Source organism: Acinonyx jubatus, chromosome B3 (assembly GCF_027475565.1).
Source record: "Acinonyx jubatus isolate Ajub_Pintada_27869175 chromosome B3, VMU_Ajub_asm_v1.0, whole genome shotgun sequence".
Classification (NCBI taxonomy): domain Eukaryota; kingdom Metazoa; phylum Chordata; class Mammalia; order Carnivora; family Felidae; genus Acinonyx; species Acinonyx jubatus.
The window spans coordinates 5804498-5827315 of NC_069386.1; the positions used below are offsets into that span (position 1 = coordinate 5804498).

General features: G+C 41.1%; 1 protein-coding gene across 2 annotated transcripts in view; it reads left to right on the plus strand.

Moving 5' to 3' along the window:
* The first annotated feature begins 2629 nt into the window (after window positions 1-2629).
* Window positions 2630-22818, plus strand: part of AP3S2 (adaptor related protein complex 3 subunit sigma 2) — a 58400-nt gene continuing 38211 nt past the window's right edge. For both annotated transcript variants that reach the window (XM_027068071.2, XM_027068073.2), the window contains exons 1-3: window positions 2630-2788; window positions 5908-5999; window positions 6364-6475. In XM_027068071.2, coding sequence (XP_026923872.1) covers window positions 2720-2788; window positions 5908-5999; window positions 6364-6475 — 273 coding nt within the window. In that variant the 5' untranslated portion in view covers window positions 2630-2719. The remainder of the gene's footprint in view (window positions 2789-5907; window positions 6000-6363; window positions 6476-22818) is intronic.

Genomic DNA, 22818 nt, shown 5'->3' on the forward strand with positions numbered 1-22818 from the left:
TTTTAAAAAAGTGGATTTTTTACAAACATAAAAATCTTTGTATAGAGCTATCTGTTGACTTTTTGTGAATCGCTTCTAAGCTTATATTCTCCTTTCAGATGTTAGATATTGTCAATTTCTGTTTCTTCCATTTTGGTTATTATATGGTTTTACATTTAACTCCTTAATCCACTCTGCCTTTAATTGTGAAAGGGTAGGAAGTAAGATAAGCAAGATAATTATTTTCAAATGGCTAACCAGTAATCTCAACATAGTTATTGGGTTCCTTCCCCCTCTGAAGTTAGGATGTCTCCTATATCATATACTAAAGTTATTTAAAACAATTTTTTTAAATGTTTATCTTTTTTTAAAATTTTTTTTTTTAACGTTTATTTATTTTTGGGACAGAGAGAGACAAAGCATGAATGGGGGAGGGGCAGAGAGAGAGGGAGACACACAGAATCGGAAGCAGGCTCCAGGCTCTGAGCCATCAGCCCAGAGCCCGATGCAGGGCTCCAACTCACGGACTGCGAGATCGTGACCTGAGCTGAAGTCGGACGCTTAACCGACTGAGCCACCCAGGCGCCCCTAAATGTTTATTTATCTTGAGAGAGAAAGAGAGCACAAGCAGGGGAGGGGCAGAGAGAGAGGGAGACACAGAATCTGAAGCAGGCTCCAGGTTCTGAGCTGTCAGCACAGAGCCTGATGGGGCTCGAACCCATAAACCATGAGATCATGACCTGAGCCGAAGTCGGAAGCTCAACACTTAACTGACTGAGCCACCCAGGCGCCCCTAAAGTTATTTTATACCTAAGTTATTACATTTCAATAAGTCTCCCTGTAGTGACAATTTGAACTATCATAGGAGGCTTTAAGGTTTTGTAGAGCTAGGTACCCCTCATTACTCTTGTCTTAGAATTTTGATATTCTGCCTCAACATTTGAAACATTTTGTCAAGTTTCAGTGCGCATTGACTGCCTTTGGGTTTAAGTTAAAAAAAAAATCTGGCTACAAGAGTAAGACTCTTGTATTTTAGAAAATTCAAAAAATGAAAAACATACAATTTCACCACCGTTTTTGAAATCGCTTGTGTAGTAACTCAGTTACATGCCATGCTCCACGTGGTGACAAACAGTAACTAATTTTGTGTTTATAACCGTCTAAGGAGAATAGTTTTTTTTTCAAGTAGAAAAAAGTCTAGTATTACAGTAAACGAAACTGATACCACGCCTGTTCTACAGATGAAGACACTTGCCAGAGGGGCCCAGGTGGTCAACAGAGCTAGGGTTCTAACCAGGGCAGTGTTGTTACTGTGGCCCGTGCAGAATCCTTTGTGATGCTGCCATTCCATGAGACACAATTATTATTTCTATTTTAGTGTATCTACTTACAGTCTTTTACAAAGTGGGGTATCCATGTACATACTTTGTGTGATCTTTTCACTTAGATATGTCATGAACATTTATCTATCCCATAAATCTTTCACAACATTATTTTTTAAGTTTATTTATTTTGAGAGAGACGGAGACAGCATGAGCAGGGGTGGGGCAGCGAGAGGGAGAGAGAATCCCAAGCAGGTTCCACACTCAGCGCGGAGCCGGACACGGGGCTCGAACCCACAAACTGAGATCATGACCCAAGCAGACACCAAGAGTCAGAGGTTTAAATGACTTGGCCACCCAGGCGCCCCTCACATTATTTTTAATGGCCATTTAATATTCCTCGTGTGCAGACAGAACAATGCATTTAAGGATCGTCTCGTTTGAATGATTAGTGTATGTCCCATTTTTCCCTGCAGTTAACACTGCTGAGATGTACATTCTTGAGGCTTTTCACACATCCCACAATCCTTTTATTATAAATTCCAAAACTGTAAATGCTGGGCCTCATGTTCTACACATCGTAAAGGTTTTTGCTCCCCACTGCGGAACAGTCCTCTGGACAGGTGCTTCCGATTCGCAGCTCTATAGCTGCAACAAGGGACGTGCTCCACCTCACCCCAAGTCATTAAAAGAAGAAAGGAAATCTACAAATTTGGGATCGTCACATGGATTTGCGCTGAAGATTCCTTAATTCCACCCTTCGCTACCTACCGTGGAGAAACGGCCCTTTTGCACCAGCAGGCATTAATATTGCCTGCAGCGTTGTTATGTATATAGTACTGAAAATCAAAAATGAACTTCACGTGCCCTAAGCGGGCAACGGCTAAATAGGCTGGTATCTCCACGCTGCGAACCGTTCTGCAAGTGTTAAGGGGAGAGGCAGGACTGCGCGTTTCGCGTGGACGGGGAGAAGGGGAGACGGGGAAACAGGGAGCCCCCCGCCGCCCAGTCGCCTGGGAGCGCGGCTGCTGTCAGGGACTTCGGCTTCGGGATCTGCTTTCCAGACGTGCTCCGCCCGAGATTCTGCAGCAAGCGGTCCGGCCGGCCGAACGGCAAGAGATCCGGGTTCGCGCCCTGGCCAGCCCCTGACTGGCAAACCGGTGCCAGCCGAGGTGACGACGCTGCCCAGCCTCGGGGTCCGCAGCGGCCCGCCCTCCGCCCCCTCCCCGCTAGCCCACCCTGGCGCTTTCTCCTGGGGGTGCCGGGAAGCCGGACTCTTCGCGGCCGGGCCCCTTGGGCGCCGGGGCACGTTTCCGCCGGCCGCGCTCAGCAGCGCACCAAGCGGAAGTGGCCGTGTTGTGGCGGAAGTAGGTGCTTTGTGGGGGCCGCCGGCGCTGAAAGGAACGTGGCCGGCAAAGATGATTCAAGCGATTCTGGTTTTCAACAACCACGGGAAGCCGCGGCTGGTCCGCTTCTACCAGCGTTTCGTGAGTGCGGCCCAGCCTCGTCACGTCCCTGCAGAGCGTCCGCGCCCCCCTCCCTCCCTCCGGCCCCACCTGCAGTCTCCCCACCTCGGGCTCCCGCACCGGGCGTGACCCTCGCACTCGTCACCCTCCTTGCGGGACCGGGGTCGGCGTCGGGCCTCACGTCCCACCCCCGCTCAACCCTTCCTGGACCCCTGCATCTCTCTGTCGTTTAGTGACATTTCTCCTTGCGTCTCGGGGCTCTCTAAAGGACGGTTGGGGGGGGGGTGTGCCCCATTGAAAACTTCAGCCATCTAAGCCCCTTTAATTTTGTTGGTCGTACGAGTAGGAAGAAATATGCAGCTTATTAAAGTTTTTGCTTTAGCCCAAAGATCTGGAAACGTGCTTTCTTGGGATTATTTTGCTTCAGTGCTGGGTGGGACTGCCCAGGGACTGGATACCCTTCCTTCTGTAGAGTTGAAGAAAGTCAGCTTCCAAGTGGGAAACGGTGAGAAATTATAAAGGCTGCCGCGTGAGGGCTCCATAAACGATCACGGAAATTTGAGTTTCCCCAAAAACTCCTCTGGGAAAACAAACAACATTCTTTGTCTCCTGACCCCCAGCGTTGTATTTCTTCGCGGCGAGGTTTCAGAAATGTTACATACATTATCGGTGAAACGCAAGAGGGTTAAAAGTCAGAAAACTCCTGTTCGGGCCTCAGCTCACCTTTTTTTTTTTTTTTTTAAACCCCTGTGTCTATTGACCCTGTGTTACTTCCCTGTGTGTGTGTGTGTGTGTGTGTGTGTGTGTGAAATAGGAATGAACAAAATAATTTTACCCTTTCATAGAATTTTTAAGCTAGATTACATTTAATAATTATTTCCAGTTAAAAATACGATCATTCACTACAACCATTTAGTTTGTATTTGCATTTGTGTGTGTGTGAATTTTTCTTTTTTTAGGTTTTCATTGAGAAATAAATCACGTACGTGTGGTTCACCTATTTAAAGCATACAGTTCAGTGGATTTTAGTACATTTGCAAAGTTGTGGAACCATCCCCACGGTCAATTTTGGAACATTCCATTTCCGCAAAAAGAAACCACTACCCATTAGCACTTGTTCCCAATTTCTTCTTCAGCTCCTTTAGCCCTAGGCGACCACTAGTCTACTTTCTGCTTCTCCCAATTTGCCTATTCTGGACATTTGATATAAATGGTATTCAATATGTGGCCTCTTTCACTTAGTATGTTTTTAAGGTTAATCCCACTTGTGGCATGTATTCATGCTTCATTCTTCTTTATTGCCAAGTTAAATTCCATTGTATGGATATACCACATTTCGATTGTCCATCAGCTGATGTTTCTTCCTGTGGCTCTTGTGAAGAATGCTGCCATCAACATTCATGTACAAGTGTTTCTGTGCACATGTTTTCATTTCTCCTGGTTATAAATCTAGGAGTAGAATTGCTGGGTCATAAGGTAACTTTATGGTGAAACTTTGGAGGAATTGGCAAACTGTTTTCCACAGTGGCTGCACCAATTTACATTCCCATCAGCAATGTATAGGAGTTCCAATTTGTTCACCTCTCTATCAACATTGGTTATTATCTTTTTGAATAAAAATACTATAATGGGTATAAAGTGGGTTCTCACTGTGGTTTTAATTTTCCATTCCTCTAATGAACATCTTTGCGTGTTCTTATTCACCTTTTGTAAACTTTTAGAGAACATAGGAGTTTTATGAGAACCACGTTAGCCCATGAGTGAAAATTGACCTTGAAAACTGCAGAGTACTAAAAGATATGTGGGACTGTTAAAGTACTTGAGGCTTGGAAGCAAGTGGTAGTCCGTCTTTTTGTTGAAATCAGAAATTAGTTAGCTTTACTGTTTCATACCACTTTCCCTCTGTGGTCATTTCCACCTAGGGTCAGGTAAAAGGCTTTGTTTGGTTTGAAAGCTGTTTTGGTCAGTTTAAAAAAGTGCTGATGCTTAGCATGTTTTCTGTTTCCAAGTACGCAGAGTTAATCCTTTACAGCATCCTGGCGTACTCAGACTTATAGTGACTAGTCTTCATTCATTCAGTAAATAACAGAGGGCCACTGTATGTCCATGTTGAGCCAAAGTTCTGAAAAGTAATTTCACAATGACATCTTCTTGTTTGGTTCTCTTTCTTTTAAATAACTGGTGATTTCAAACAAATTCAGTGCTGTAGAAAGAAGGCATTAACGTTACTTCAGTCTAGTTTCTGACTCCAAGGGCAAGTCCCGTCTGAAGATTTTCTTAAGCTTTGCTACTCAAAGTGTGATCTCCAAACCAGCAGCTTTGGTATCACCTGGAATGAGATACAGTCTCAGGACTTACCCCAAACCTACTAAATTGGAACCTGTATTTTGATAACATTCCCAGGTCACTGGTCTAGAGCTTTTTATTACTTTTGTCTTAATGATTAGTTTCTTCCTGCCATCATCCTTTTTTAAAACCATACTTACTGTGAACCTCCTCTGTATAAATAGAAATCAGTGTAAGTTATCAAGAGATGTTATTAGAGTTGAGCTTTCTTGTATATACTAGTCAAAAAAAAGGTATAACTCTATTCCAAATTCTAATCTGTAAATAGAATTTTTTTCTGTCTTCCTCAGTGACACCCCATTATACCGTATTACCAGTGCAAAAGATGGAAAATGCGGTTTTTAAAAACAAAATTACATGATTACATCTTGACCTCCTTGAAGGGTTAGACCTATTGACGTTGGCATAGATGTTTTCTAGGGGAAGACAAAATATTCCAGGACTGCTCTTCTAGTTATTCTTTGATCTTTTAGGAGAGTTTATCAGTTCTCTTTTCCTTGGTTGTTGACTATAAGGAAGCATCACCTTACCTATCAGGACAAGAATGGTTAGTGACTAGATATCTAGGTAAATATACCCTATCTTAATTCCTGTAACTGAGTCTTAATCTTTTTTTCCATAGATTTCCCTTTTATTTTTTCTTTACTCATCATTTTTTATTCTTTCTGAAAACTGGTACCAAATGTTCCGATAATTCCCTGCTTGGAAGCATTTCTCTCCCTGTGTATCCCCATCCATGGAATGTAGTTTTTCAGACCTCCCCACTGAGTCACTTTATTTATTTTATTCCACAGCCAGAAGAAATTCAACAGCAGATTGTCCGAGAGACCTTCCATCTAGTTCTCAAGCGAGATGACAACATCTGTAACTTCTTGGAAGGTGGAAGGTAAACGATGGGTTTCAGTTTTCTACCCACACGTCTACTATTGGGTGGCCTTCATCGCTGTTTCCTCAAGTGTCGGGTGGGTGCCTGAGCTGCCCAGGAAGAGTCCCACTTCCGTTTGGAAGCTGTTGCTTGGTTGTGCTTCATCTAGAGGTTTGGTTCCTGGGAAGATGGCGGAAGAAAAGGTGAGGTCAAGTGGCTTTAGGCATCTCTGCCAAACTTGGTTGCTGGTCCCCTGCGAGAAATGGCCCATTGTTTGGCCCATCCTCCCCTTTCTGTTGAGCCCGTTCTCATTCTTTGACACAGGGTTTCTTGGAGATGTGTTTAGTTAGGATATAGCCATTTAAATGTTTCCCATTTTCCACAGTTTGATTGGTGGCTCCGACTACAAACTGATCTATCGGCACTATGCTACACTGTACTTTGTGTTTTGTGTGGATTCATCCGAGAGTGAACTTGGAATCTTGGACCTCATCCAGGTATGTGTAGTCAGCTAATGATGGCAGCCAGTAGAGAATTCGCCCTGGATTTTTGCGTAACCATCCTGTAGGTCTTGTTGTCAGTCTCTTTATTGACACTGGTAGGAGTTGCCGGGTGTCCACCATATGGTACTGTAAGAAAGCTCCTAGCAACCCGTAAAAACTCCTAGAACTTTTGGAGTCCTTGGTTTCTACCCAGCTCCTCCCTGCCCTTGGTTTTCATGTACGATTCTGACACCCAATTCCAATTTGTCTGTTCTTTCCCCGACACCACCTAGCAGTTAGCTCAGTTCTCTGTGGTGTCCCGCAAACGAGCAGGTGTCCCACAAATTTAACTCCGTTCTGACGCCATCTACCTGGAGATAGACAGACCCGACACCACTCACAAGTCCAGGTTGTCTGTCGCCTGTGCTTCTGACTGGCTGGCTGTAGATCAGAGGTTCCCATGACACCCTCCTTGGGTTTGATTAATTTGCTAGAAGGGCTTATAGAACTCTCTAGAAGAACATTGTACTTACTAGATTACCAGCTTGCTGTAAAAGGATGCACAGGGCAAGGAAAGGGGAAAGGGCATGGAGCTTTTATACCCTTTCCAGTCAGGCCACTCTCTCCCATCTCCATTAACCTGGAGGCTCCCAAACCCTGTCCTGTTGGGTTTTTCCGGAGATCTGGGGTGGGACTGAAAGTTCTGATCCTCTGATTAATGGTTGTTTTTCCTGGCAACCAGCCCCCATCTTTAGGTGCTTTCCAGAAGTTACCTTATTAACATAAACAAGATACCTTTATCACTTAGGAAATTCCAAATTCCTTTATCACTTAGGAGCCCTGTGCCAGAAATAGGCATGAATAGCAAATATTTTCTTATTATAAATTATAGTAGCATACTATATTTAGAAATTTTCTTCAGCTATCAAACCAAATGATACTTAAGAATTCATACATTTTGTTTTCACTTGTAATTCTAGCCTAAGACAAAGAGGCTTGATGTTTTAGTTAGTCTGTGCAATCTTAACATAGATCAACATGATTTTTCTAGGCTTTTTAAAAGTTAGAAATGGCCTACAGATCCTTTTTCATTATCTTCATGGAAACTGAGATGCCTAGGGACCCTCGCTTGAGAACCATTAATTTAGTATAATTTCATCATTTTAGATTTTTTTTTTTAAAGTAATCCTGCACCCAATGTGGGGCTCGAATTCACAGCCCTGAGATTAAGAATCGTATGCTCTACTGACTGAGCCAGCCAGGCGCCCCTAATTCCATCATTTTATAGGTGAAATTTTAGGCAGGCTTCCTTTAAGTGACTCGAATAAGTTACTTAAGTAGAAGGCACTGAAGTAGAAGCTTGCATTAAAACCTAACTAACAGAAAAGTAAACTCTCTAGCTATAAAAACACAAACTTTACATTCAGAAAATGATTTAAGGTGATTAAGAGTTCATACGTTTTATTCGCTTGTCGTACATAACAGTATAAATAACCTAAAAAAGACTAATCTCTCAGATAATTTTTAAAACTTTCTTAAAATACCTGAGTCAGGTTGGACATTGAGTCAATGTGGTATAATAGAAAGAACTCCAGATCTAGAATCATAGAACCTGCATTTGAGTCACAGACCTACCATCTGAATGTAGAAATACCAGGTTGTAGGATTCAATTATGACGATGTATTTTATAGTATTTTAAACTATAGCATGCGATAGAAATGTACATATAAGTGTGTTAGAATAAAAAGGAAATATGTGATAATATATTTTAAAATTGAGATGTACTTCAATATCTATACTGGCAAGAAAAAAATTAACTTTATAAGGTAATGGACATTTATTAAATAGTGTGCACTGGATTTGGGACGATAAGTAAAAGGGTGAAAATAATAGGAACTAAAGGAAAATGATAGGTTTGATCTTTGAAAAGACCATAAAATCAACAAATAGTTGGCCTAATTTTTGAGGATAAAAGTCAGAAAACAACATGTGTTTAGAGGATGATCTGCATTGTTGTATTACTAATGTATTTGAAGTAGCTGACGTCAGAACATGAATACCAAATGAGATCAACAACAAGGCTCTTTATCCAGCATCAGGATGAAATAAGAGAGGTGTAAAAAAGAACTGACTCCTGGGACGGCTGGGTGGCTCAGTCAGTTAAGTGGCCGACTCTTGGTTTCAGCTCAGGTCATGGTCTTGTGGTTTGTGGATTCGAGCCCTGAGTCGAGCTCTGCACTGACAGTGCAAAGCCTGCTTGGGATTCTGTCTCCGTCTCTCTGCCCCTACCCGCTCGCGTGCACGTGCAATCACTTACTCTCTCAAAATAAATAAACTTTAAAAAGTATGGGGCACCTGGGTGGCTCAGTTGGTTAAGCATCCAGCTTCAGCTCAGGTCATGATCTCATGGTTCGTGGGTTCGAGGCCCGCATTAGGCTGTGTGTGGACAGCTCAGAGTCTGGAGCCTGCTTCAGATTCTTTGTCTTCCTCTCTGCCCCTCCCCTGCTCATGCTCTGCTTCTGTCTCTCTCAATAAATAAACATTTAAAAGTAAAACAAAAACAAAACTGTCTCCCTAATAGATTCGGTAGAATTCTTTTTAAATGTTGAAGTACAATAAAACCTCTATCTTGTAAAAGGTATTTCTTAAACCGAGAATAAAAACATCATACTACTTAAGCGATTTTACAGTGGAAATGGTTTGTAATCCAAAAGCCTTGCAAAAAAATATTTTGAGTAATATTGCATATTAGTTTTGGTACAAAATTACTAAAGAAAATCTTAGCCAATAATCACTTGTAGCAAGGAGTCACCAGACCTGGCTTTTGTTTCTTTCTGTCCCATTAACAAGCATTGTGGCCTTGGGGTGCCTCGGTGGCTCAGTTGAGCGTCCGACTTGAGCTAAGGTCATGATCTCACAGCTTGTGAGTTTGAGCCCCACATGGGGCTATGTTCTGACAGCTCGGAGCCTGGAGCCTGCCTCCAATTCTGTGTCTTGCTCTCTCTCTGCCCCTCCCCACTCACATTCTGTCTCTCAAAAATAAGTAAATATTAAAAAAAAAAAAAAAGCATTGTGGCCTTAAATCTTGGTTGGCTCTAGGGTGCTTGTTTTATGTTTTGGCTTGTGTGTGTGTGTTTGTGTGTGTGTGTTGATTTACAGTATACTGGTTCTTAGGGTCTGTTACAGCAGTAAGAAAAATAGTGGAGACTGATAGAGTTGCATCAGTAGATGCCGAGAGAAATGATTATCCAAATTATATTCCCGAAATGCTCTCTTTTTTTTTTTAATTTTTTTTTAAGGTTTATTTATTTTTGAGACAGAAAGAGACAGAGCATGAGCAGGGGAGGGTCAGAGAGAGAGGGAGACACAGAATCTGAAACAGGCTCTGGGCTCTGAGCTGTCAGCACGGAGCCCGACGCGGGGCTCAAACTCACAGACCTTGAGATCATGACCTGAGCCAAAGTCGGATGCTCGACCGACTGAGCCACCCAGGCGCCCCACCGAAATGCTCTTGAATTGAAATAAGAAACATTATTATTTGATTATGTAGTGCATGTTTATTTATTTATCATAAACTATTTGTTGTTGAGGAAATAAACCACGTTTACATGTTTCCGGATTCAAAAGGTGAACCAAGAATATATAGTGAAAAGTATTTTTCTTCTTTTCTCCAGTACCTAGTTTATTTTTCTAGAAGAAGCAAATTTTAGGGTTTTTTTTTCAAGGTTTTATTAATTTATTTTATTTTCTTAATTAACTTATTTTTATTTTATTGTTTACATTTATTTATTTTTGAGAGACAGAGCACAAGTGGGGAAGGGCAGAGAGAGGAGACAGAATCCAAAGCAGGCTCCAGGCTCTGAGCTGTCAGCGCAGAGCCTGATGTGGGGCTTGAACTCACAAACTGTGAGATCATGACCTGAGCTGACATCGGACGCTTAACCAACAGAGCCACCCAGGCGCCCCAAGATTTTATTTATTTATTTATTTACTTATTTACTTATTTATTTATTTATTCATTCATTCATTCATTCATTTATTTAATAAAGTAAACTCTGCACCCAGTGTAGGGCTTGAACTTATCTCAAGATCAAGAGTCACGCGCTGTACCAACTGAGGCAGCCAAGCACCCCAGCAAATTTTAGTTTTAAAACCAAGGACCAGTGTTTTCTCAGGAGAGAAATCTGTAGGCATTCATGAAAACAAGGATATCTCTTATTATTTACTCTAATTTGAACAAACATTTGTAATGAGTTATAAAAAAGGAAGTGAACAAGTAACATGGTAAAGGAAGAAAGAGAGATGAGTTGTCACTATAACATGGCCCGATTATATACCTAGAAAACCTTTAAAAAAAACCAGCAAAAATTATACCAAGTAATGAATGATACAGGCAAAATGGCAGAATATGAGATAAATTCATCAAAATTGAAGTTTTTTTTCTGTGAAAACAGGTAGAAAAACCTTAATTTCAAAAAAAAAAAAAACCCTCACAATAGTGATAAAGGATATTGAGTGTTTGGAAATTAATTTAGTGTGGAATACTTAACATTAATTCCAATAAAATTATAAAATATTAAAGGAAAGACATAAAAGAATACTTAAAATAAATGGAGCTACAAGTCCTCTGCTTGTTGGGAAAAGTCAAGCAAAGGTAATAATAGTAATCAATAAATTAAATGGGAAACCAAGTGTAATTGCATCAGAAAATCTTACAGAACTTTTGGTGAAGGGAAAATTTATCAGGAAAATTGAATGGCCATGCAATGTAAAAGTACGTTTTGAGGGAAAGAGGTCAGCAATTGGGGATTGGCTTTGCTAGGCTTCAGAATATATAATGATTACAGATGAAATTATTACCTACCTAGGAAATCTGAAACAATCAACTGGTAAACCATTAGAGCTATTAATAGAGTTCATTATGGGGACAAGTTTAACATATAAAAATCAATAGCTTTTCCTTAGCAATGATAAGGAAATATTTCAAGGGGCCCACTCAACAAAAGCAAAAAGGTCCATAAGATATCAAGAAATAAACGTAAAACGTGTAAGATGTATATGAAGAAAACTCTCAAAATCTACCAAAAATATGAAAAAAGAGCAAAATAGATGAATTAAACACACCCTTTGCCTGTTGAGAAAACTTACTACGATGTCCCTTACTTCCAGATTATCCATTTACTGAAAACCCAATCAGAATCCCTGTAAGATTATTGTTTTTAAAATTATTTAAAAAAAATTTTTTTTAATGTTTATTTTTGAGAGAGAGAGAGAGAGACAGAGCACAAGCAGGGGAGGGGCAGGGAGAGAGGGAGACACAGAATCCGAAGCAGGCTCCAGGCTCCGAGCTGTCCGCACAGAGCCCGACGCGGGGCTCGAGCCCGCGAACCGTGAGATCATGACCTGAGCCAGAGTTGGAGGCTCAACCGACTGAGCCACTCAGGTGACCCTAAAATTATTTTTATTGTGAAACATGTATATGCAAAATAATAACGCTAACCGTGCTGATAAATCTAAAAAAGGCCAGTAAAATGAAACTGTCACCCAGATTAAGAAACAGTGCACTCCTAGTGCCCTCAAGCTTGTGCGTGCAGTTCCTCGCTTCCATCCCCTCCTCCGTGGCATCCTTCCTCCGGCATTTGAGTTGCTCACCCCTTTGCTTCTCTTCACAGCTTTACCATGTGATGTATATTCCCTAACTGCTGTTTGTCTTAGTTTGGAAAATCTGAGTGGCAAGCCCAGACGGCTGTGGGAGGCTAGTGTCACTTGGCCACTTCTCCGTGCAGGCCTCCGAGGGAAGGTCAGCTGAGCAGAGTGTCTGGGTCACGGTCTGGCTTCGGGATCCCTGAGAATGTCCATGAGCTCCTTCTGGGGACACCCGAGGGCAAGGCGCGTGAGGGAATCTGGAGAAACAGAGCTCGCCGTAGGCGGGGCACCTGGCTTTGGCATTCCAGCGGAAACGTGGTGAGGAGGAATCGACCACGCCAGTTTTCTGTTTCTCAGCGTGTCCCGACCTACCTCTCTTTTCCAGGAGTGAGTCAAAGCAGAACGTTTCAGTTGGGGGCAATTTGAGTGTCCTTAGCCCATCCGGCCGTAGGGGAGTAGGAGAGAAATTAGATTGTCTCCATTTTTTTTTTTTTTTTTTTAATTAACACAGACAAGACTACTGCGTGTCTTTATGCGGACTGTTGGGCCAATTTACAGAATAGACAGAAAACAGAATTCCTGAGTCAAAGGTACTAATATTTCTAATTATAATGCATGTTGCTAGGTGGATATACGGAAAAGCTCTATTAATTTATAATGTCTCCAGGAGTATTTGAGTTCATGTGTCTTCCTACCTCTAACATTGAAATGTGTCATTTTTAATTTCTACTCTGAGGTAGAGTGCTGCCTCACAGATGTCTGAATTTTTATTTTTAATAATCCTGCCTACTTTTTCCATGTGTAGATTTCCATTGTTCTTTTCATATACACCTGTTATAACATAATTGAACCACTTGTCCAGTAAAGTCTAGAACCTGGTTTATGGTATTATATTACATATGTTCTAAGATGCACATTTTTTTCACACTTTAATGACTGCAGCATCAGGATGCATATTATATTAGATGACCTCTCACGATTATAATTGACATCATTTTCATCTTAGCACACAAATGATTTCTCTTATCAAAAGTAATTCTCTGTATATTTTTTAGTTTATTTTAAAACTAACATTTTTTTCTGAATTATTCAATGTAAACTATCCACTTTACCTCCCTTTGTTGAAGAAACCTTAATGTATAATGTGTTTAGAGTAAAATTCAAACTCCCTGTCAGCCTACAAGGCCTGACGTGATCTGGCTCCTTTGTCCTTCTCTGTCTGACCTCATCATACTCACTTTCACCTTCACACTACTCTAGCCATTTCAGTCTTCTTTCTGTTCTCAGACACAAGTGCAGTTTTGCTTCAGGGCCTTTGCACTTGCTCTGTCCACTAGAACACTCTTGCCCAAATCCCTTTCCTCTATAGCTCTTCAAATGACTCGCTTCTTTAGCGTTCGTGACTCGGTCCAAGATCCTGAGACCTTCATGACGGCCTATCTGAAGTAACCCCCATCACACCCTCCTGCTCATTTCCTTCAGAGCGCTTATGATGGTGGAAAGGATCATGCTTATGTGCCTCGTTCTTCCCACACTCAGAACATAAGCCAGCCGAGAATGTGACTTATTGACCAAGGTAGCCCCGGAGTAGAGTGGTAGGTGTCTAGCACATAGTAATCAGTCACTAAACATTGGTTGAATAAACTTTATAATACATAGTGAGATTTAGTTTTTACTCATTGTTTGTTCGACTAAGTTGTGTTTCTCTTTCTGCATGAGTTTCACCCTGTTTTATTTATTGTCGTTAATATAAGTTCATATACTTAATAAGACTTAATATCCCCCTTGGGTGCAGTTCTCTTTCAATATATTCACTGATACTTATGACCATTTGTTCATCTGGATACATTCTTGAATAATTTGTAAAGGTCCCAAAAGTCGCTGTTGGATTTGTACTTAGAAATGTATTAAAAATAGCATTTCTTGGGGCGCCTGGGTGGCTCAGCCGGTTAAGCGTCCGACTTCGGCCCAGGTCATGATCTCACGGTCCGTGAGTTCGAGCCCCGCGTCGGGCTCTGTGCTGACCGCTCGGAGCCTGGAGCCTGCTTCCGATTCTGTGTCTCCCTCTCTCTCTCACCCTCTCCCATTCATGCTCTGTCTCTCTCTGTCTCAAAAATAAATAAACATTAAAAAAAATTAAAAAAAAAAACCTTTAAAAAAATAGCATTTCTTTCCACTTCATTCTTCTTTCAGATCTTAAAGTTTTTTTTTTTCAAAGAAGGTCCTAATATCTTATGGTTTATTCTGAAATTTTAAGATATCAAGCTTTTATACGTCATTATGTTCACAAATATTTCTTACACAACATTCCCTTTAATTCTCAATTTGTGATTGACACTGTTCACTCTCCACTAAAACTCTGTGCTTATCTCCTCTACTTTTTCACTAGTTATAAGTTTATCTTCCTATCTCAGTTGTTTTCAATTAAAAAAATAAATGCATTTTTAAGCCTTTTAGAACAAAGATTTATTTCAGTATATGTTGAGGTACGGAACCAAGTTACTTTTTTTCCATATCGTTATCTAGTTTCTCCAAATTATACGGCCTCCCATTGTTTAAACTTAACTGTCTATATACATTTAGGCCTATTTCTGGAATTTCAAATATATTACTTTATTTTGGGTTTTTAAAATTATACAAGTAGTACGTGAACATATTCTTTCTTTTATAAAAGATTCAAACAACAAGTTTATTAACGGAGAACGGAGAAGTCCTTCCCTTAGCATTCATGCCCCCTCACTCAAACACCACTCGCCTTCCTAGAGGCAGCCGCTATAAAGTCTTTAAATGCATGGATATACAGGGGCCCCTGTGGGCGTCTCAGTCACATATGCGTCAGTCTCGATTTCGGCTTAGGTCGTGATGTCACAGTTCATTAGTTTGGGCTCCGCGCTAACAATGCAGAGCCTGCTTGGGATTCTCTCTCTCCTTCTCTCTCTGCCCCTCCCCTGCTAGCACTAAATAAATTTTAAATGGTAATAATGCATGCATATATATACACGTCATATACATTTACTTTTAAAAATAAAGAATAGTCACACTGCATGCTTCTGTAACTTGCATTTCTATCGCTTCATAATAAGTCTTGCAGCTTTGTCCATTTCATATATTCTTTTTAGTAGTGCAGGATTTTTCCGTAATACAGGTATGTCATGATATTTTATTCAGTACCCAGTTTCTCACTGTTTTAAATAGCACACACCCTTGTACATTCATCTGTATGCCCATGTGTTAGTTTCTTTGGTAGGCTGTTAACATTTGAATTGTTGCTTTGATTAAAGGGTGTGCACTTTTTAATGTGATAGGTTTCTCCCAGAAGGCCTGTTTCACCATCATGTCACCAACTTTCAATGTTAAGAATATTCTCAAACGTTTGCCAGTCTGATAGGTGAGAACCTAGAAATTCATTGTCTTCCCAAGCTTTCTTGAGTATTGCTGAAGCTTCATGTCTTTTAGTGTTTACCAGTCGTTTATACTTGAAAATATCTGACCACATCGTTTGTCCGCTTTTCTAATGGCCATTTGTTTTATTCATTGGTAAGTGTTGCATTTTTTTCCTAACTTCAAGGATATTAAATCCTTTTTCTATTGTATTTATTGCAAATATTTTCTCCTAGTCCATTGTTCTTTTTTTTCTTTTTGTTCTTTTAACTTTAGTTATGTTTGTTGATGTTTTTCCTTATAGCTCCGAGGTATAAAAATGTTATCCAATATTGCAGTTCCTTTTTTTTCTTTTGAGAAAACCTTTTTAAATTTTCTCTTCATAGATGTATACACACACACACACACACACACTATATATATACACATACGTATATATATATGTATATATACATATATGTATTTTTACTCAGTAAACCCTTGATTGATGACACATAAGGATGACTCTTCTTATTCTTTAGCCATTCTTTTTTTTTTAAACCATTTTTAAAGACTTTACAGTATAATTAACATACAATGTTATATTAGTTTCAGGTGTACAATAGAGTGATTCAACAATTCTATACATACTCAGTGCTTGTCACTCTAAGTGTACTCTCAGTCCCTTTTACCTATTTCACCCATCCCCTTCCCTCTGGGACCCACCTGTTTGTTCTCTGTACTTATGAGTCTTTTTTGTTTTCTTTTTTTGTTTGTTCATTTGTTTAGTTTCTTAAATTCCACATGAGTGAGTGAAATCATATGGTATTTGTCTTTCTCCAACTGACTTATGTCACATCACATTATACTCTCTAGATCTGTCCATGTTGTTGCAAATGGCAAGATCTCATTCTTTTTTATGGCTGAATAATATTCCATTGTATATACGTACCACATCTTCTGTATTGTATCCATTCATCTATCAGTGGACACTTTGGTTCCTTCCACACTTTGGTTATTGTAAATAATGCTGCAGTAAACACAGAGAGGTACGTGTATCTTTTTGAATTAGGTTGTTTTTTTTTTTTTAATGTTTATTTTTGAGACAGAGAGGGACAGAGCATCAACGGGGGAGGGTCAGAGAGAGGGAGACACAGAATCTGAAGCAGGTTCCAAGCTCTGAGCTGTCAGCACAGAGCCCGACGCAGGGCTCCAACTCACAGACTGTGAGATCATGACCTGAGCCGAGGTCGGATGGTCAACCGACTGAGCCACCAGGTGCCCTGAATTAGGTTTTTTAAATATTATTTGGGTAAATAGTAGTGGAATTACTGGGTCATGTGGTAATTCTATTTTCAATTTTTTGAGGAACCTCCATACTGTCTTCCATAGTGGGTGCACCATTTCGCATTCCCACCAGTGGTGCACAAGGATTCCTTTTTCTCCGCCTCCTCACCAACACTTGTTTCTTGTGGTTTTGATTTTAGCTCTTCTGACAGGTGTGAGGTGATATCTCAGTGTGGTTTTGATTTGCATTTCCTTGATGGTGAGTGATGTTGAGCATCTTTTCATGTGTCTGTTGGTCATCTGTGTGTCTTCATTGGAGACCTGTTCGTGTCTTCTGCCCGTTTTTAAATGGAATTATTTGTGGTTTTTTTGGTGTTGTGTAAATTCCTTATATTTTTTGGATACTAACCCTTTATTGAATGTCATTTGCAAATATCTTCTCCCATTCAGTAGGTTATCTTTTGATTTTGTTGATTATTTCTTTTGCTGTGCAGGAGCTTTTTACTGTGATGTCGTGCCAGTAGTTCATACTTGCCTTTGTTTCCCTTGCCTCAGGAGACATCTCTGGAAAAACGTTGCTATGACTGATGTCAGAGAAATGAATGCCTGTGCGCTCTTCTAAGATTTTTATGGTTTTAAGTCTCACGTTTAGGTCTTTAATCCATTTTGAGTTTATTTTTTATTTTTTTTATTTCATTTTTTTTTATTTATTTTTTTCAATGTTTATTTATTTTTGGGACAGAGAGAGACAGAGCCTGAACGGGGGAGGGGCAGAGAGAGAGGGAGACACAGAATCGGAAACAGGCTCTAGGCTCTGAGCCATCAGCCCAGAGCCTGATGCAGGGCTCGAACTCCCGGACCGCGAGATCGTGACCTGGCTGAAGTCGGCCGCTTAACCGACTGCGCCACCCAGGCGCCCCTTGAGTTTATTTTTGTGTATGATGTAAGAAAGTGGTCCAGGTTCATTCTTTTGCATGTGGCTTCCAGTTTTCCCAGCGCCATTTCTTGAAGAGACTTTCTCCCGTCGTATATTCTTGCCTTCTTTGCTGAAGATTGAGTGATCATATAATCATGGGTTTATTTCTGGGCTCTCTATTCTATTTTCTCTTGACCTGTGTGTATGTTTTTGTGCCAGTATGATAGAGTTTGATTACTATAGCTTTGAAGTATTTCTTGAAATCTGAGATTGTATGTGATACCTCTGGATTTCTTCTTTCTCAAGATTGCTGTGCCATTTGGGATCTTTTGTGGTTCTGTATGAATTTTAGGATTATTTGTTCTACTTCTGTGAAAAATGCTGTTGGTGTTTGATAGGGATTGCATTAAATGTGTAGATTACTTTGGGTAGTATGGCCACTTTAACAATATTTATTCTCCTGAGAAAACCATTTTTATCATTATTACCACCCAGCTTATTTGTGCTGGATTTTTTTTTTTAATTTTTTTTTTTTAACATTTATTTATGTGCTGGATTTTGTAGCAAATGGCCAGATTGTCTAAAGAATATCTGCATAACATTTCTTTCATGTTTCAAGAGGTGAAAATAACTGTAAAAAGTTAACTACAAAGATACACAAAATGACAGAGAAAATCCTTGTCTGATATTTTATCCCACCTGCGGCATTTATATATTTGAAAAGTAGAATTCATGAACTAAAAATTACTGTCCTGTTGAGTTTAATGGAAGATTTAGCCTGATTACAAGATTAACACCAGTATCACTGATTTGATATTTACCAAAATTGATGTTTTTTTCTCTTCCTCCCAGCTTTATTGAGGTATAATTGACATGTAGCATTGTTTAAGGTGTACAGTCTATTCATTTGATACACTTACATATTGCAAAATGATTACCACTGTAATCACCTCTTATTGCATCACATAATTGCCATTCTTTTATTAGTGAGAATTGTATTTTTCATTAAATTAAAATCAATGTGATACCCACGCAAGCTAGAATGCTCTTTGGGGAACAAGGACCTGAAATCCAAACAAGCAGTCTGTTAAGTCCCACACTGTAAAAGTGTGATCTTTTTCAAACTGAATCCATTCCTTGCATTGAAGATGTGAAACTCAGCCCCATTCCTCTTTATGAGTGGGTTTATGATCTTGCCATTTCATACTGAACATCTAGATTTCCAAATACAGTTGACCCTTAAACTGTGCTGGTCCACTTATACATGGGTTTTTTTCAATAAATATAGTACAGTACCGTAAATGTATTTTCCTTACTTTTTTTTTTTTTTTTTTTTTTTTTTTGAGAGAGAGAGTGAGAGCAGAGGAGGAGCAGAGAGAGAATCCCAAGGAGGTTCCACGCTCAGCGTGGAGCCCAACACAGGGCTCGATCCCATGAACTGTGAGATCATGACCTGAGCCAGAATCAAGAGTCTGATGCTCATCCAGCTGGGCCACCCCGGTGCCCCCTTAAGATTTTCTTTTTTTTTTTCTTAAAAAATTTTTTTAATGTTTATTTATTTTTGAGAGAGAGAGAGGCAGAGTGCAAATGGGGGAGAGACAGAGAGAGAGGGAGACACAGAATCCTAAGCAGGCTTCAGGCTCTGAGCTGTCAGCACAGAGCCTGATGTGGGGCTCAAACTCACGGACTGTGAGTCCGTGACCTGAGCCCAAGTCGGATGCCCAACCGACTGAGCCACCCAAGCGCCCCTCCCCTTATGATTTTCTTAATGACATTTTTTTCTCTAGCTTTCTTTGTTATAACAATGCAGTCTATAATTCATATAACATACAAAGCATGTGTCAGCTGACTGTCTATTGGTAAGTCTTCCAGCTACTAGTAGTAGCTAATAGAAAAAAAATTTTTTTGGGGGCACCTGGGTGGCTCAGTCGGTTAAGCGTCCGACTTCGGCTCAGGTCACGATCTCACGGTCCGTGAGTTCGAGCCCCACGTTGGGCTCTGGGCTGATGGCTCAGAGCCTGGAGCCTGCTTCCGATTCTGTGTCTCCCTCTCTCTTTGCCCCTCCCCCGTTCATGCTCTGTCTCTCTCTGTCTCAAAAATAAATAATAATAAAAAAAAAACAAACGTTAAAAAAAATTTTTTTTAATGTTCATTTATTTTTGAGACAGAGGGAGACAGAGCGCAAGTGGGGATGGGGCAGAGAGAGAAGGAGACACAGAATCCGAAGCAGGCTCCAGGTTCTGAGCTGTCAGCACAGAGCCCGACACGGGGCTCGAACCCATGAACCATGAGATCACGACCTGAGCCGAAGTCGGACGCTTAACCGACTGAGCCACCCAGGCGCTCCTGGTAGTAGCTATTAGTAGTTACATTTTGGGGGAGTCAAGTTATAGATGGATTTTTGACTGTGCAGGAAGTGGTGAGGGGTGGGCAGCACCCCTAAGCCTTGGTTTCTAGAGTCTACCGTCCTTCCCATTGCTTAAAGTCTTGGAGCTTTCTTCATCAGCTGAGCTGTATCCAGCCTCATCTTCACTCGTAATATTGCTTAATTTGCTAAGCTTGACATTTTGGTCCTTGTTTTCAAAATTCAGTTTATTCCATATTTAAGTAGGCTGGGATTTGTCCCTTCTTTTTTGTCTTGCTGAGGTGTCTTCCTTTCTCTTGTTCAGCCGGTTTCACTGGATTCACAACTGCTAGGTTGTAATAGCTAGAGAAGGCGATTCTGATCTCTGCCAGAGTGTTAGTTGGGGCTCATACTTGAGCCATAGCTGTGTGAGGACTCAGGGTAGCCCCCCTTTTATGCACAGCTTCGTTTCCCTGGTCTCGCTTACCTGGGTCAGCCGCAATCCAGAAGCAGATGATCCTTCTCCTGACTTACAGTCAGGTCAGTAGCAGCTGAACGCTGGTCCCGGTGCCTACACGTTCACCTCCCTTCCTCTCCTTGTGTAGGCACTGTGTCATCTCGCATCCTCAGAAGGGTGAATACAGGACAATAAGAGAGAGAGAGAGAGAGAGAGAGAGGGACCACATTTATCTAACTTTTATTACAATATATCCTGATTGTTCTACTGTATTAATCTCTTAGAGGGGCTAATCAACAAAGTAAACTATCATAAATAGGTGTGTATGGGAAAAAGCGTGGCGTATGTAGAGTTGGTTACTATCCATGGTTTCAGGCATCCACAGGCTCATGGAACGTACCTGCCGTGGATGAAGGGGAGCTTTACTGTCCTTGCCAACAGGGCAGCAACACTGAGAACAGAATCTTGAGCAACTGTGGCTACTTCCTGTTTTTGTTTTTTAGCTATTTCCTCTTCTTGCTGCTGTTGTCATTTCCAACCTCTGCCTTTTCCGTCCTCTGGCTAAAGCTTTTTGTGCATCCACTGCTATTTCTGCCTCAAGAGACATACAGTAGGAGTCTGGCTTAAACTTTTGCTGACTTTTCTTGGTTTTTCTGTTTTCTTCTTTCTGTCTTGATGTTTCCTCCTATGCTGCTCCGGCTTCTACCCTTGTCTTGGTCCTCAGCAGGGGCTAGATCTGATCTGCAGTGTTCTTCCCTGCTTCCGGATCATGGTTCTTCCTCTCTGACTTCTCTTTCTGTTCCTGGATCAAGATATTTCCACTCCCCACTTCTACTATGATGATGCCTTTAATGACCTTAGATCTTGAGTGACTTCTGCCTCTTGATGACCTTCTTCTTTCTTTGCATTTGTATCTGTCCTCATCATTTTCATATGAATTTAGTCACTCCCTTCCTCTTTGAGAAGAATGGTCTTTGTCATTATGTTCCTCAAATCTGTGTTTGTTAGAGGATTTTTTTTTTTAGTTTCACGTCTTACTATTTTGCTGTCCGAATCTGCCGCATCTTCGGTTTCTTCATGCGTTAGCCTACCCTTTGCTTCGGCTCTGGCTCCTGCACTTTCTTCTTACATCATCTGACTTTTATTTTCTTTCCCTCTTGATCATGATCTTGAATGGTGATATTTTGAGGTTCTAGGAGAAACAGATACATCCGACTCCTCTTTTTTGATCTTTATCTGGGGATATCTTTCCTGGAGCTATTTGATCTCATTCCATGTTACTAGCCTGTGTGAGATCCCCATTGTTATGGACTAAGTTGTGTCCCCCCCAGGTTTATATGTTGAGGCCCTAACCCTCCGTGTGACTATATTTAGAAATGGTGCTTTTACAGACATTATGGTTAGATGAGATCATAAGGGTGAGGCTCTGACCCCAACAGTTGGCATTGTTCTTATAAGAAGAGGAAGAGACACCTTCCATGTGCACCAAGGAAAGTCCCTTCAGAGACACAGTGAGACGGTGGCTCTTTGTGAGCCAGGAGGGGAGCCCTCATCGGGAACCAGTCCTGCCAGACCTTGATCTGGGACTCTGGCCTCTAACACTGAGAAAATAAATTTCTCTTTAAGCCACACAGCCTGTGGTGTTTTGTTATGGCAGCCCCAGGCGACTAATACGCCAATCTTCATGTCATTAACCCTCTTTAATAAAAACGGCGGCCGAGAAATATGGTCTGTCTTTGTTCTGGGCATCCTACTCCAGAGTCCCGGCTGCTGGGGCAGCACTTATGACAATACCAGCCACCCAGAAGCTTCCCATAGACTGACTAAATCCGCTCCCGTGAGAGACGTGAGTGGCACAAAAGGAACCTGCCATTGCTTTTTTTAGTTTGCTTTTTACATTTAGTTCTGTAAAACCTGTAAGGTGCTCTTATGTCTGTACTGAGACAGGTCACTACCTTTAATTTTCCCCCGAAGGACAGCCGTGTCTCCTGGCACTGTTAACTAGTGCATGTTTTCCCCACCAATTTAAAATACCACGTTTGTCAAAAATTGTGTATTCTTGACATGAGAGGCCCCATGCACTATGAAGGGTCCCCACACCTTGCAGGGCAGGGAAGAGGAGTGCGCATGGGTAATAGAGGCAGAGGGAGAGGGAGAGGATTCGGTGGCGCCAACCCCTAGAGGCCGCGTGAACGCGGTGCCGGTTGTGGGAACTCGTCTTGGAGGCAGGCTGGCCACAGCAGGAGGCAGGGACACTAGAGACTGCTGTGGCTTTCATGGTTTTGGTCTTCCTAGAACATCTAAAAATATTACACACAAAATCAACTTTTTACTCTAATTTTCTCAA